Raw genomic sequence first — 15,450 nt, 5'->3', positions numbered from 1 at the left:
TTAATGAGGTTAACGCACAGAGGGTAAAAGGAGATGAGGACGAGCAGGCGGGGGACGGAGTGGGTGGTGAGGAGTTGGGGGAGAGGAAGAAGGGGTGCTTATGAATTTTCACCTCATTGTGGCCTCTTCGTTAGATTATCCAGCGGGGCTGCTGGGGGATCTTACCGCTTTATTTTCAGATTTAGATCCACTAATTTTATGGTCAATCCCAGCCTATAACTGACAAACATGCAGAAAAAAGCTGCAGTCTTGCGCTATGCTTACAGACTAACGAAAACAGAGTTAGGAGCTACATGCATCCTCTCCTTATGTACATTTTGCTTTAAAGCCCTTACTCATCCGCCAGACACCTCTCTGCTCCAGAGGTGTGATCAAAGAAACGAGGCAGAAGTCAAAACATGTAAAGCTTAAAAAACATAGACGAAGAAGAAGAAAAAGGGGGAAATCTTAAGTAGAGAAATCCAGGAATGTTTAAGAGTTTGCAAAAAATACAAAAGTTAGGCAGAGGGACAGAGAAATGTGGATTTCAAAAAAAGGAAAAAGAAAAAAGCTTCTATCTTCATGTTTCAGGTTTTAGAAAATACAATTTTGAGTTGAAGAGTAAGGGGGAAAACGATAGAGAACTGAAGAAGTGACCGAGGGAAGAGACAGAAGGGGAAGAGCGGGACACTTCAGATGGAGAGGTATGGAAACTGAGACAAAGCAAAGACAGGACATAAATCAAGGTAATGCTACAGCATGGAAAACAGCAAACAATACAACCAGGAAACAAAACAAAAAAAGAGAAACAGAAATTAGTGTCAGAGGAGTCTCCACTTGAGTCGAGGAGGAAACGTGGGCTGCGTGAGACTTTGCATTGCTTTCTGTTTTAGAAGAGAGGGGAGAATATGATGCAACACGCCAAGATAAAATGCTATGCACAACTGAAACTAAGGGTCACTTAAACCGTGTCAGGAAATGGTCCTATTTGGGAAAAAGTGGGAGAAACTTAAATGAGTGAAAGTGTTTTCCAGAAACCAATGACTGCAGATGTTACACCACCTCTTACACCAACCCCCGGCCTCGGCAAGCGACCAAATGTGGGTTTGATTCGGTTGCAGATTTAAAATGAATACTTACTAGATCACAAATAAATGTATTTAAAAAACCTTTAGGACACACTTCTATTGAAAGAAAACACTGCAGGCAGCTAGAGATGACTTCAGATATGCATCTCATCATTTTGAGCAAAACAAGCCAATTTTGAATGGGGTAGATTTTTGTGGATAGTAAATTTAACACTTTCTAACACTTATAAATACTGAAGACAAAATCTGTGTGACTCCGTTTGTCTACCAGAAGTTCAGAACACAAAGCACGCTGGCAATTTCCAGATCAACACAATCCTAAAAAGCAAGCCTCACAACACGATTCTTCATGCCCTTTCTTGACCTACAATCTTAAAGAATGATGTGAGCTGATTACATCTGGTCCCCGGTCCCCCGCTGTAACGCCCCAACTCTCCTCACCTTGTCATCCTGTGAGTCTGGCTGCAGCAAGCTATGCTGCTGGATGGCCATAGGTGGAGGCAGAGGTACTGAGTCTGCACCCTCCTCGCCCTCCTCCTCTCCGCAGCTCTGCATTCCCGAAGAACTGGACTTGGACAGCGTACCGCTCGATAGGCCCTCGTTACGAACCCTCTGCAAAACACGAGGACGACAAAGCACCATTTAACTCTCTTGTAACAGGTTTGAGGAGTGTCAAGCGTTCTGCATCCACCCACCTCCTCCAAAGTTTCATCCTGAGGCGTAGCAGCACTGTCGTCCGAGTCTTTCTGAGAGCCTATCGTCATCTCTCCGCTCTTCCTCACCTCACGGCTCTTCTTGTGCTTGTGGGCCAGCTTCTTCACGTGGCCATCTGCCTTACCGCTGCTTAGCCGTCGCACCGGGCTGGTCAGCCACTTCCGTAGCGTGTTACCTAAGAAACCAAAACACACGCACAAAGTACAGGTTAAAGTTAATTCACCGGAACTGCAGCGAACAGTTAAAAACTCTGGATTTTATCTACAACTACAGTTGACAGCTTCATCACTTTGTTCCTCAGTTTGAAATTTAAAATACTTTGTACTTTTTTTTTTAAACAGATTTTTTTCAAAGCCTTTCAAATAAAGGTTGGCGATCTCACCTGGTCGTTTAGGCCCCGGGGAGGTGTGGGAGCCGATGCCGTGACCGGGCTGCAGCGTAGCAGAGGAACCTGGCATGATGGAGTCATTGCTGCACACTGACAGTGTGTCTGTGAAATACAGAGCTGTAAGTGAAAACAAGCCCTGTGATGCCAATTCCAGAAATGAGACCAAAAACAACAGCTGTACTCAAAAAAGACAAGAAACAATACAGTCATCTGTAAAGTTAAAGCATATTTTTTAAATATTATTAATTTTTGTAGATGGCAAATCAGAATGTGAAGGCCGAGAAAATTCATTTTAGTGGAAGAACATCATCTGATTTTGAATATGATGCCAGCAATATGTTCCAAAAACATCTGGACACTGAGGAGACCAAATGTTGCAGCTTTCTAAGTGAAATGCTAAGAAAAGGCCAGGATTTCAGCTGCTAACCAGCCTGCGTCCCAGACCCTTTACTGCAGAGCCAATGTGTGTAATATGTGCAGTGCATGGTTAATAAGACAGTTCTTCTCTGAAATCATCATCATAATCATCAGCACAAGCTAGATAGCAGCATCTGTCCCCAAAACAGTATATAGTTATTCAGCATTAACGGTGCCTTCAGAAATATGAGTGTTTCCATGGCAACATGGATGCAAGCTTGGATTTTCTACACTTCATCATATCAGTGACTTTTTGCCAGTGAAGCAAATTAGGTTACATTTTTGTACCTTTGTGATTGAAGATGCCTTCCATCTCCATGGAGGACCTGGAATGGGCGATGCAGAGCATAGAGCAGGGCACCAGGCCCTCCTGGGCAGGAGAGCGGTCTGTGGTCCTGACCAGGCACCAGTCTGGTTTGTCGTGACAGCGCTCCAGGACCTCCACAGTCTGACCCCGCCGCACCGTCAGCTCGTTGCTGTTGCTGGCCATAAAGTCGTGTATGACCACAGTCAGCTCACAGCCGCCGGAGAGCTGTGGAAGACGAGACCATCACTGAGACCTTTGCTCCAGATGACATTTGTTTTTAAAGCTCATAATTGCAGAAGGTCTGGGCATCATTTCTGAGCTCTGTGTGTGTGTTCTCACCTTGTCGCTGTCCAGTGTGTTCTGAGAGGTGCGTGATGCCAGAGAGATGGTGTCTGGTTGGCTGCTGCCTTCACCCTGACTGTCCAGGTCCTCTCCATCCCTAGCGGGAGCACACACGATCAATAAAAGGTTTCTTCCCTTCTTGTATAAAAACAGTGAGATAAACTTCCTGTTCATAGATTAATCCCCATTTAGAGCTGTGTTTACCTTCGTCCCTTGTGGTGTTTGGTGGTGGCTGTTTTGGGAATATGAATGGGTTCTTTAAGTGCTCCTCTCAGGTGAATGGTGCGCTCTTGGATCACCTCTCTGATGTGTTTGATCCAGTCTTGCTTGTTCTCAATGCTGGATGCCTGTTATCGGCAGTCAATCATTGTCAAGAAGGCAAAGCTTGTCAAAAAATCCTCAATTTGAATTCTTGATTCACACATATCTGATCTCTTAATACGTTACAAAGCCTTTATTTCACATATACATTTTACTCAGGTTCTCTCTGCCTGTAAATGCCTAACACAGTGGCTTCCCTACATTTATTTTGTACAGCCACTGCAACAGCTCTCAGAGATGAAGAACCACTTCCTCAACACCACCCACCATCTGAATAATCTGAGTTAAAGTGGATGTTACTTAATGTATTAGTCATACAAACATGAACAGTGAACAGTCAGTGTTTAGGTTTACTTTACTACCCTCATTTGGGAATCACCGTTATTGATTATTTTGTACCTTTCAGGTCTGAAGATGTGATATTGCTAAGGTTACAGCGGCTTGATGCTAAAGCTCAAATATGCTGCTTTAACCCATTACACTAAGCTAACTTTAAGACTTTTGAAAAATGGTTGAGGGCTGTGTTGTGGGATTGTTTGTACTCACCATGGCTCCATGTTTGGATCCCTGACTTAGCTTTGAATTTAAAATATAAAAAAGGGAATTTCACTGGTTTGCTTTTAGAAGGTGTACAGGACATTTTACAAGCTGACAGAATGATTTGAAATGATAGAAGTGCACAACACTGACATTTTGGTTTGACAGTATAATGAAGGCCAATAAAATGCCTAGTGAATAGTAATGGATAGTGTGTGTGTGTGTGTGTGTGTGTGTGTGTGTGTGTGTGTGTGTGTGTGTGTGTGTGTGTGTGTGTGTGTGTGTGTGTGTGGTTAGTAACAAGACACACCTAATTTACAATACACATAACACATGACTGCTTCTCAGTGGTTAGTCTGGGAGTCGGTGTGTATTTATGTTGAAATGCTCAGTACTGAACGTGCTAGGACTCTGGCTTCATGCTGGTCCAACAGCTGACAAGTTTTAATCCATCTGTGACACTACTCAGCAGGAAGAAGTCTTACATGGGTGATACGATATTTAGAAAAATTAATTAAAAACTTCAACAGTGGCTGTAAATCATTATTAAAATATATATTTTGTGGTAGAGAAGGATAGCTAAGTCGCTGCTTTGATAAAGCAGCAGCGAGTCAGGCTGGGCGATTGTGGGCGTTCAGGGGCTGAATCAGCATCACCAGCGTTGGTGGAAGCATGTCGGCCCACATAGAGAATTAGAGATACAAACATCCACAGAAAACACAGCCCCAGATATACACATGTGTGCCGTGTTTTGTTAACAGATGGAACAAAAGCAGAAATCTAACCAGGCTGGAAGACGAGAAGGAAGGAGGAGACAGAAGAGTGACTACAGAAAGCTTCTCAGCCACCCTGAAGCTGCTCATGCATTTAAACGGGACAGAAGAGAGGACAGTAGAGATAAGAAGAAGAATAGAAAAGGTCTGAATGTGGAGAGGAAACTGGGTTAGACCAATATTTATGCTTTCAGCACACTCACATGGAAGATTCACGTATTTTCAATGCTAGTATTTGGACTTTATTGAGACCAAATTACTCATCAGATTTGCTTCAGGAAGCTATATTGGTCCAACCCAAGAGGAGGAGTCTGCGAAGCAAGGAGGAGGAGGAGGAGGAGGAGTGTTTTACCTTGAGTACAATCTTGTTGTCAGAGGTCGGGGTGCGTCCCACCCATAGAGCAAACTTACAGGGGTCTCCTTCAACGTGTTCAGTCACCCCTAACTCTGATGTCTGCAAGGAAGAGTAATATGAGAAAACGTCAACTTTACTTTGCGACTGTCAAATGATTTAAATTTTTGTAACTGTGTAAAGTTCTGAGGTTTCCATAATCACAAAAATGCTCCTGACTTCATCATCGTGTACTTACAAAGAGTTTGCTCTTATAGATGTATTTGCTCCGGCCATTTGAGTCTTTGACCTCCTTGCTGAAAACAAGAGACATCTCAAAGAGGAAGAGGTGGCGCTCTCGTCCCTTTCGGATCAGAGTCTTTGGATCCCAGACCTGGAATGAATCCTGGAGAATGAGCTCACCCTGCGACTCGATGTTTTCATCAAAACCTAGAGAAAAAGGCCAGAGGATGACTTGATGAAAAATCATTAAAGAATAAACACACAGAGGTTTGCTGTGAAATTATAGCTAATAGTACAAATACGTGATCAATGTCTGACCTTCCAGCATTGAGAGGTGCATGGCATCGTTGGCTTTCTTGGGAACACTGAGCATCACCTCCAGGCCGTCCTTGATCTCTCCTTTACCTTCTTCGCAGCACGTCAACAACTCCTAAACAGGACGCGGGCACAGAAACCATGACAACAGGAACCATGGAGATGCTCAATACAAGCATCTTGTTGTTTTTTTCGCTGTGGTGGCTTACCTTCAGCAGGAGCTGATACTTGGTGATTCTCTGCACTGGCTTGATCAGATAGGATGAGATGGAGTTGGCCAGTCGGTGCCTCTGTTGAATTTCCTGCCATTAACAGAGGAGAACAGTGAGGTGACTGTACGTGACTGACATTCAGTCTCATCTCAGTGATCAAAGGTGGTACTCACATCAAAGTAGTTGCCAGCATGCTCCAGTATGAGCTGGGTGGAGTCCGGCTTGTTCTTACAGTAGTTCACATACATCTGGAACTTATCAGCCTTGACCAAGAAAGAAACAGATGACAATGAAAAATTAATACCCATCAGATCTCAGCTTATGAACCATTTTTCTTACTTCCAGAAATATTAAAGGGACCATTGATGCTCATTTCCAGCTCCATTTTTTAAATTTGTGGACACTGCTGGGAATATGTCTGCAGAGCCACTGTTCAAAATAACCTTAATTTATGTTTCTCTTTCTGAAACAAGCCTTTTGCTTTTTGCTTTAAGCCAGCCTTCTTTTGATTGGCTACTCCTTGTAAACAAAAGGTTAGAAGAGCAGGTGGGTGGGGCTTCTGTGCTAACAGCCAGAGCTATGTTCCTGACATGACATCATACTGAGCCAGGAGTAGAAAAAAGCTCATATGCATTACTTAGAAATCTAAATGCACACGTACACAGTACAAAATACATTTCTCTGTAAGACACAATAATACATACCCATGTGACGAAGCAATGCCCAACATCCTCTGGTAGCTGCTCATATTTCTCCAACTCTTTGAGGAAGATGCTGATTGAAAGAAAAAAGAAAGAGAGACAGAACCATGAGATACCAGAAGAAATGATTAGAGCTTTCTCTAAAAATGAAAAATAGTGGAAGGAGGACACGTTTCTTACTTATGGTGGAATTCATAAAGGTCTTGCATGTTTCCAAAGATGATGTGCTCCTTGTTGAGGATCCCTGGAGGAATCTCCTCCACTCCACTGGTCATCTCCCACAGGTAGGTCTGCAATGGAGGAAAGAGGAGATCATAACTATATGAATAATAATGGTTTTATTTTTCATAGTAGGATTCTGAAAGATTTTTAAATTTAGTTGAAAAGTTGTTGCACAACTCTGCACTAAGCAGGTTAACAGTGGTGGGTTGACAAGTTGAACTTACATCCATGCACTCCCGCAGGTCTCGCACGTAGGCTTTCTCTGTCTGAATCAGCTCTGCCATGATGAACCTGAACACACACAAAACACACAGCGACACAAATTAGCAATTTTCATATCATCCTTGTTCACGCGGTGATAAATCAGCAGCTCCCTTTCAGCCTGTCGACTTCAACCATTTACATTAATGAACGATGACTTATGGGCCATAAGACGTGGTCATAAAGCAAGCCATGAATGACGGAAATCATGCTTGTGATTTGTGCCGCTCATATAAAAATGATGCAGGCGCTTTTTCCTGGACTGTGTCCGTCCACTCCTTTGTTCTGAGCCACAGCTCGATGGTTCAGTCTGCAGTTTTTGTGCTGGCACAGCAGAGAGGAGGCCGGACGGAGGAGCGTAAATCAAGCAGGTTCATTATGTATATACATTTACACTGAGCTCCTCTTCCAGCTATTGACCAGGTTCAGTGCTGACACTGCTGTGGACAGGGACACTGGCAGGTAACCTGCTCATAGTCTGTTAACTCTGAGTGCTTTGCAGTAATAAAACATTTTTCAACAAGTGGGAAAAAATGTTGCTGACGTACAACAAAGACGGTTCACACGAGGAGCTTTTAACTACTAGCTAAACAATTCTTCAGGTATAACCTGGAGCACTTGCCAATTTGCTAAATAAGAATTATTCTTCATCTATTAATTTTTCTGTTTTTCTGATATTATAAAGCAGGAGGTGGTAACATACTCCTTTCTGCGTGCAGATTTGCGTTTCTCCTCATTCAGCTCATGGGCGGCAGCATCCCTCAGCTTGACCTCTGACCCTGGAGCCGTGGCTGGGATGATGTCCAACTGGAGATCCTTGCTCTGACACGGAGAGAAGCAAAGTGAAAGTTTAGGTTTCGGGGTACAGAGCGAGCAGCTGCCTAGCAAAAAACCTGAGCACTCACCGCCTTGTTGGAGTCGGAGGAGATGCCCAGAGCTTTCTCAAGACTGCAGCGGTACTTGTCCATGCGCAGCGAAAAGTCTCGATAGCGCTTGTCCACAGCTGTCACCCATTTTTTGATCTCCCCTGCATGACTGTGGCCTTTCTCGCAGAAACCATCGGCCAGCTGGATCAGCAGCTTAACGCGCTCCTTAGTTTGCTAAGAAGGAGAGAAACAGAGCCAATGTGGTCCTGACGCACATGCATGCAAAGATCAACACAAGGTTTCTGTGCGCACGTTCGCGAGCCCAACCTTGGCTGTGATGTGGAATTCCTCATGTTCCTTCAGCAGCTCCTGCGTGTGATGGATACTCGAGCCTGTGGATGTGTGTGTGGACAGGTAAAACTCCCCGGTGTCGTGAATCCACTCCAGAGCCTTAAAAACACACAGAGGATGTTTGTCATAAGTAGAGTGTGTAGATGTGTCGCTGTAAAATTGCAGCGTGCGCTTTGCGTACCTGTTTGGCGCTCCGTTCAAACACCACGTACTGCTGGCATTGATCCAGCCTGCGTTTCTTCATCGTCCAGAAGTGGAGAACGCGGTTCTCTCTTTGCAGTAGCTCATTAAGGATGTCTACACGCAAAACAGGGAGAAAGAGATTTAAGCCAAAAGGTAAGAACCTTCCTGCAGCCACAGTGCAAAGTGTAAGAACCATTTTGCTCAAACTCCCCTCGCTATGATTTGGCTCAGTGTTCGTCACCACAGCTCTGCTGCAGGGTCAGGTTTTCCCAGCACCACCGGCGGTGTTCCAAACATGTTTGTAAGTAATCTTTACTTACACTGTGCTCCTACTTCAAACGTTAGGAGCCAGTGGTTTTGATCATTTATCGGTTATCGGAGTCTTTCAGAGTGTTTGACTCCATCATGTTTGAGTTCCTATATTTTCTTAGATGTTTTTTCATTTGAATACTTTTTAATATTTTTTTTCAATTCGGTTTAGTTTCAGTTCGTTTCTAGAGTGAATTAAACTGTTTCTGTTTGTTTACTGTTCTTAATCCTGAACTTTTCTTAATTCTAATATGAAGGAACAAACACAGACTGAACCAGCAGCCATGTAACAGATTATTTTCTGCCACTGACAGAATTATTTTTTTTAAAACAATGGTGGAAAAATCTGAAGGAGGTCCGTCTTCAGACAGATGACTGACTGCACGAGTGAATTATTCACAGTTACTATAACATTAAATAATTCACATGTAACAATATCAACAAAGGTGCAGGCAGCAGAACCGAACATTAAACATAAACTGTAGAATCTTCCCACCACGGTGCCATCCTATTACAGCGTCACATCTACAGGAGCTGCGCAGCACTGTTTTTGTCAGCAGAGAGCTCGTGACGATTATGCGCTCGGCGACATCGCTCTGTGACTTGTTGCAACAGTGCCATCCTACTACAACATCACAGTGGTGTTCTTGTATTTAGTTGCTTTTATTTAGTACTTTTACCCCTAAAGTGAATCTAGTACAGCTGCTCAACTGTGAACTGGCTCCAGTGATCTCAGTGCTCAGTGTAGAAGCAGAGGTAAGGTTCAGCCTCTGGAATCAAATCAAATAAGTACAACGTCTCTGCAGCAACCTCCCACGATGCATCAACGGCTCAAACGAGCACACAGTTTAAATCTCTGTTAGTTCAAATTTGTCTGTTTATGGTGTTTTAGTGCCTCCACTTCAACTGCAGGGGAAACATTCATTTTCTTTTAGTGTCAATGCGAGAAGTGAGCGCACAGTTGGTGTGCATCTCATGTCTTACGCAGCGCTATTAAATATGTGTCAATGTGAATTCAAATGAAAGGTAAAACAAACTTTTGCTGGACTTTATCAAAACGAGGGCTAACGAGGCTGTTGATTAGAAAGTCTGCATGATGTTAAACGTGTCTTCTTATACTCACTTTTGACCTGCTGTTCTGGTGCTTTGACGTGGCTCAGCATCCCGGGCATGTTAACACTGTTCCTGTGCATGTACTTGAGGAAGACATCCGCATTTCTCCTTGCCAGCGTGCATGCCTAATTAAAACGTAAAACACGCACAGTAAGATCAGAAGTGTGAGTTAAAGCTTTGCTCCGCTCTGATTCTGACTCATACTCTGTGTGTGTGGGAGTGTGTGTGTTACTTTTAGGAAGGCCTCCTTCTGCTCCAGGTGCTTGCTGATCATGGGGGTGACGTGGTCTGTTTCACAGTTGGGTCCCAGTTTGTCAGCTCCTCCACACCAGTCCTCCTCTCTCTTGTACTCTTGCTCCAAGCTCTCCAACACGCTGCACACCTGTTGAGAGAAACGTGCAGTCAGTTGTGTTTGTGTGGACTGTCGAGGAGATGGTAAAGCTAACTCTTCTCTCATACCTGTTCAGAGGTCTTGTAGAAGGCGACAGAGGCATTGACAAGCTTGAGTCGGTCCTCCATCTTCAGCATGAGCTGTTGCCAGTGTGAAGCCACGCTCTCGGCACAGTCTCTGATCAGGTCCATGTCGTAGTGGTTGGCCTGAAGCAGAGCCTCCGCTTTCTGCTGAACCTGCAGGGCACTCTGGTGTGTTTTCTGCAGAAAGGGGAAAGATCAGGATTACAGTTAGTCAAAGAAGAGGAGAAATCTAGCTTCAAACGGGCTGATGGGATAACACAAACTCTGTTACCTCAATAGCATGCTGAAATTGTTCGTGTTCCCTCTGCAGCTGCTCAGCTTCCTGCAGGGAGCTGGCTGTTATCAGACCAGCGTTTAGCATCGACTCGCCATTACGAATCCAACCCAGAACCTGTAAGAGAGACAGAGAGAGCTTTTTCCTCACAGAACTTGCAGATTTCTTGGTATTCTGGCGTTTGAACCTGTTTAACCTGCAGATGGTGCCTTGCTGCAGGTATGTGACCAGGCATTTTACCTGCTTGACTTCTGCCTGCAGGTGTCTCAGCTGGACACACTGCTCCAGGTGTCTGCGGTGCTGCTCAGCTGCTAAATCGAGCTCTTGCTGCTTTTCATGAAGAAACTCCAGCAAGTCCTGAACCCGCGTGGCCATGTCCACATCCCGATCGCACAGCAGCTCCACACCTGGATGGAAGACGCGTAACCGTATAAGACTTGGTGTGGAGGAGCAAGTCAAATAACTTTCCCGACAGTCTTAATTATCAGTCACGTGTGCATCAATTCAAACTCATGTTTAATACACGTGGCATGGCGCAACCATTCCTTGTGCCGTTTTACAGAGCACCTATTAGCATGTGAGATCACAGGTGAGTTATTATGGTTAGTGAGTGGGTGCCTCTCATCACAAACGCTGACTGAATCTGACCCGCGACACCTACACAGCATCAATATTAAAACTAAGGTAGCCAACACAGAAATCTGTGCAGCAGCAGCCAACATGAGCTACATCCTGACTACACCCTCAGATGGAAGATGACAGAGGTCTGAGGGAGGCCACCGGGCGACAGTCAAACACCTCCACAGGTTTACTTTACAGCACTTAAGGGCAGATGAAGAACTGGTAATAAGAAAATGTCTAAAAAAAATAATGGAGTCTGAGGAGCGGACTCACCGGAGGCCTGGACTTCGTTGACATACTGCAGCAGCTCCTGGCCCTGGTGGATCACATCGAAGGTGAGGTTGTTCATGGTCAAGGCCTTGTCAGCGTGGTGCTGGAGCCTCTGCTCGGCCAGCGTCAGGTCCTCCGTGTCAAAGTCATTCATCTGACCTGTCAGCTCCTCGTTCCACGACTCCAGGTCAGAGATGATCTGAGGAGGGAAGAGATTGAATTTAAAGGAAGCGTAGTATAGAGTAGCTTTAGTGAGTCACGAGTCTGTGAGATTGCTGCACTAAGGCACAATGCTGCGTGGGTAGATGTTTTTCATACAAATTACACGCATTATTCTTCCAATATCATTAATTCTAAATGAAAAATACTTTTGCATTTAAACGTGTGAACAGCACATTTTCACTTATACATTATACAGAAGCACAGGCTGTTCGATTCTGTGTCCACACGCAACCGTCTTTGTACTTGAAGCACCCGTGACCTCATTTTCAGAGCTATCGAGGGATTATTGTTGCTTAGCTACAAAAAACGGTTTCTAGTGCTTCTGCATTCCTTCTTTGTGGACATCAGGTCTCTACAGTTTGCTTAAGACTGTTTAAACATTCTTATAATGGCAGATAACTGGGCTGTCACTGAGAACAGTTCAATTCTCCTCCACCCGTCTTGACAGTGTTTGATGTCCTAATTTCCTCCCCTTTCTTTGAATGTTTACCTCTTGAAAGCCTACTAGGAGTAAGCACTGACGCTCTTTTATGAACGGAGCAGTTTGTGTCACATTTCAGACCTTGCTTCTCAAATAAAATGACTGGGTTTGCATCAGCAGTTAGCAAAGGTAGTCTAACCTTGGAAAAAATACACAAACTATTCTAACGATCATTAGAATAGTCAATAATTTGTAATTTAGGGTACAGGGGAGGTATTCAAATGTCTGATGAGAGAGAAGTGACACTGATCAGTTGTAGCTGAACCATTTACAGCTAAAAGTGCAGTGAGTGAGGCTGAACTGAGAGTTTCTTTCGTATAAACAGCTTCCTGTGGAAACAAATCCACCTATGAGGACTCACATCAATGGCATCCCTCTCAAAGATGCGGAGCTGCAGGAAGAGCTCCAGTTTGATCTTCCTCTCCTGGAAGAGCTCCTCCATCTGTGCCTGGGCTTCATCCAGCTGCTGGAGGACGCTCTCGATGTGGTTGATGGAGCTGTTGTGGGGCGTCTTGTTGCTGGAGATGGCGGAGTCCCTGCAACACAAATGCACAAACGGCTATTAAACCATGTGATGAAGTGCTGACCATAAAAACAAGGGACGCAGAGCAGCTTTAAAGGGACACCGCAGCACAACAGGGAGAGCCATTGTGCCGATATACTGTCTTATATCAGGATTTGGTTCAGCCAAATCACAAGCAGCTGCCCCTTTATGTTTTCCTTCTTCTGATTGGCTGTCCCTCTTAAACAGGAGGGTTGAATGACTCCCGAGTGAGACTTCTGTGCCAGTTATGTTTGTAAGGGGACAATATTTGGGATGTCCGCTCACTTACACCACACAGAGCAGAAGAAACTGAGACGCTGTATTTGAGGAATTACATATTCAATGCACATATTAAAACTGTGGGCATGTTTAATAGGAGCACCCAGCATCGTGACAGACTCCCTCTGTCCTTCATTTTTGTGACAATATATTGAGTGTTTGAAATCCTGCAGCCTGTCAGCAATCTTAAATGGATTTCATTACTTAATGAGAAAGATTTCTAGTCCATAACACAGCACTGGAGCCAAAATAGCAACATACTGTTTCACCACAAAGGAAAACTGAAGTCGTGCATTTAAGCCATCAAGCTGGGATCTTCATAAAGTAAGACAAAACATTAAACCTGCACAGAAGTGTTAATGCGAATATTAAATTGAATAAACAAATCAGACGACCCTCTGTGAGCAAGCACTTGGCAACAGTGGAAAGGAAAAACTCCCGTTTAACAGGAAGAAAAATCCGGCAGAACCAAAACCACAATCAGAGCCGTGACTGGTTGAGAGTGGGGGGAGGGAGACGGGACAAAAGAGAGATTAGAGGTGTCTGAACACATTGAGAGTGAAACTGGATCATGGGAAGCCCCCAGCAGCCTAGAACTATTACAGTGTAACTTGGGGGGGTTAGTGTCACCTGAAAAGCACAGACAGCATCTGTGTCCCGATCCCAAACTGGGAGCTGGTTCCACAAAATTACAGAAGCTCCTCATCTCTTTTTAAAGAGAAGGACTATTGCATATTTTCAGGGATTTTAGAGCTAGAAAAAATAATAATGAATACGTATTTATTACAAGAGGTGAATGAATTAATTAATAAATACAAATTAGTGGCAACTGTGGACCCAGTCCCAGCCTTTCACAGCTCTCACTCTCAACCAGATGCCAATCGTTCAAATTTATAAAGAATTAAAACGGCCTAAATCGCTCCGAAGCGCACATGTCGCGTGGGCAACGGGGTCTGCAAAGATGCATATATTTTTGTTTGAGAAGAGAGAGAGAAAATGAAGCAGCTCATACACATTCTGACTCATCAGTCTCACAGATACACGTATGGTGCACAAACATGCAAACAACAGTTTTGGGGAGGCTAAATATGAGCAAGCAAAGAATCGGAGGTCAGGTGTGTTCTGATTGGCCGATCGCATTGGTTAATCTGTGCAGCGGGTGCACTCCTAGTCCTGCGCACACTCATTAGCAGAAGGTGTGTGGAGTTACAGTTGCCTCCTGGGGAGAGTGTCACACCATTGGACACGCATTTTTAAAAGCAGTGTTATGTAAGACTTCACCGTGGAGCCAATACACCGTGGAGAGCGAGCAAAGAGAGAAAGAAAGAGGAAAAAACTGGGGGGGGGGGGGGGGGGACTGGAACGTCCTCTGCATAAAAATAAAGCTGGATAATGAGGGTCAACTGAATCCTCTTCTCCAACACCTCCTCCTTGCCTCTCAGCTTTGTCGCTTTTCACGCACTGCCATTAACGTCTTCAAAATGACACATATTGAATATTTTGCGCTTTCGCCACAAATTTGAATTCCAAACTCATCCCCGGTTAAATTAACCTGCCAAAACTACAACTGAGAGAGACACGGGAAGAGTACTATTACATAAGGAGACATGAGTTTTTTCTTCCCTCCTTGTCTTGACACGTTTTAATATCCCTGCATATACGTGGGCAGAACATGTGCACCATTATCTGTTACTAGTAGCTGAACGGATTTTAAGGATCGGTTGGATTGCATTACTTTTGCATCAGAACATCTTTGTTTTGAGAGTCCATACTCGAAATACAATCTCATTTGCACTACCTGAGCTGCTGGATGAGGTCCTCTCCCTCCTTGATGACGTTGACGGTGACCTGCAGCGTGGTCTGCTGCTGCTGGCCGAAGCGCTTGATCAGATCCTGGACGGCCTCCACAGACTCGGCATAAACGTCGTCCAGCAGCTCCTTCTGGAGCTCCTCCAGCCATGTCCACAACTAGAAGAAGGGTCAGATTTTTTAGAAATCTTATTCAGTTTGATTGCAGGTAAACTAGTCTAATGGTTTATCCACTGGGTTTCTGGTAAGTCTCATACACTGCATATACATGAGCCTGTGTGACACCTCTTTTTTGTTAACACTCGTGTTCTCACCCTGACCACAGGACAGGATCCGGCATACATTAATCACCTTTTTCTGTATTACAAATGGCGATTATCAGAACCTAAAGGGAGGACAGTATAGTTACTGACCGAGTCCTCTCACCAGTTTGAACAACGTTAATTGCGCTCTGACTAAGTCCATTAAACACAAAATATAAACATTTCACCTGGTAATTATTT

The 15,450-nt window shown here is 44.3% G+C and overlaps 1 protein-coding gene across 17 annotated transcripts in view; it reads right to left on the bottom strand.

Moving 5' to 3' along the window:
• Window positions 1-15,450, bottom strand: part of LOC113014908 (triple functional domain protein) — a 94,285-nt gene that overhangs the window by 13,252 nt on the left and 65,583 nt on the right. For 10 of the 17 annotated variants that reach the window (XM_026156732.1, XM_026156733.1, XM_026156727.1 and 7 more), the window contains 27 exons: window positions 14,937-15,106; window positions 12,677-12,851; window positions 11,616-11,811; window positions 10,962-11,128; window positions 10,719-10,838; window positions 10,433-10,624; window positions 10,206-10,355; window positions 9,984-10,098; window positions 8,550-8,665; window positions 8,345-8,467; window positions 8,057-8,251; window positions 7,855-7,973; window positions 7,115-7,181; window positions 6,849-6,958; window positions 6,672-6,741; window positions 6,141-6,230; window positions 5,965-6,057; window positions 5,759-5,870; window positions 5,457-5,647; window positions 5,219-5,320; window positions 4,103-4,132; window positions 3,440-3,582; window positions 3,233-3,332; window positions 2,875-3,118; window positions 2,164-2,286; window positions 1,763-1,956; window positions 1,509-1,679 (listed from right to left, as the gene is read on the bottom strand). In XM_026156732.1, coding sequence (XP_026012517.1) covers window positions 1,509-1,679; window positions 1,763-1,956; window positions 2,164-2,286; window positions 2,875-3,118; window positions 3,233-3,332; window positions 3,440-3,582; window positions 4,103-4,132; window positions 5,219-5,320; window positions 5,457-5,647; window positions 5,759-5,870; window positions 5,965-6,057; window positions 6,141-6,230; window positions 6,672-6,741; window positions 6,849-6,958; window positions 7,115-7,181; window positions 7,855-7,973; window positions 8,057-8,251; window positions 8,345-8,467; window positions 8,550-8,665; window positions 9,984-10,098; window positions 10,206-10,355; window positions 10,433-10,624; window positions 10,719-10,838; window positions 10,962-11,128; window positions 11,616-11,811; window positions 12,677-12,851; window positions 14,937-15,106 — 3,678 coding nt within the window. The remainder of the gene's footprint in view (window positions 1-1,508; window positions 1,680-1,762; window positions 1,957-2,163; window positions 2,287-2,874; window positions 3,119-3,232; window positions 3,333-3,439; window positions 3,583-4,102; window positions 4,133-5,218; window positions 5,321-5,456; window positions 5,648-5,758; window positions 5,871-5,964; window positions 6,058-6,140; window positions 6,231-6,671; window positions 6,742-6,848; window positions 6,959-7,114; window positions 7,182-7,854; window positions 7,974-8,056; window positions 8,252-8,344; window positions 8,468-8,549; window positions 8,666-9,983; window positions 10,099-10,205; window positions 10,356-10,432; window positions 10,625-10,718; window positions 10,839-10,961; window positions 11,129-11,615; window positions 11,812-12,676; window positions 12,852-14,936; window positions 15,107-15,450) is intronic. The other 7 variants (XM_026156735.1, XM_026156722.1, XM_026156730.1 and 4 more) reach the window with 3 other exon arrangements.

Source organism: Astatotilapia calliptera, chromosome 22 (genome assembly GCF_900246225.1).
Source record: "Astatotilapia calliptera chromosome 22, fAstCal1.2, whole genome shotgun sequence".
NCBI classification, from domain to species: domain Eukaryota; kingdom Metazoa; phylum Chordata; class Actinopteri; order Cichliformes; family Cichlidae; genus Astatotilapia; species Astatotilapia calliptera.
This window is presented reverse-complemented; position numbering and strand designations above follow the sequence as displayed.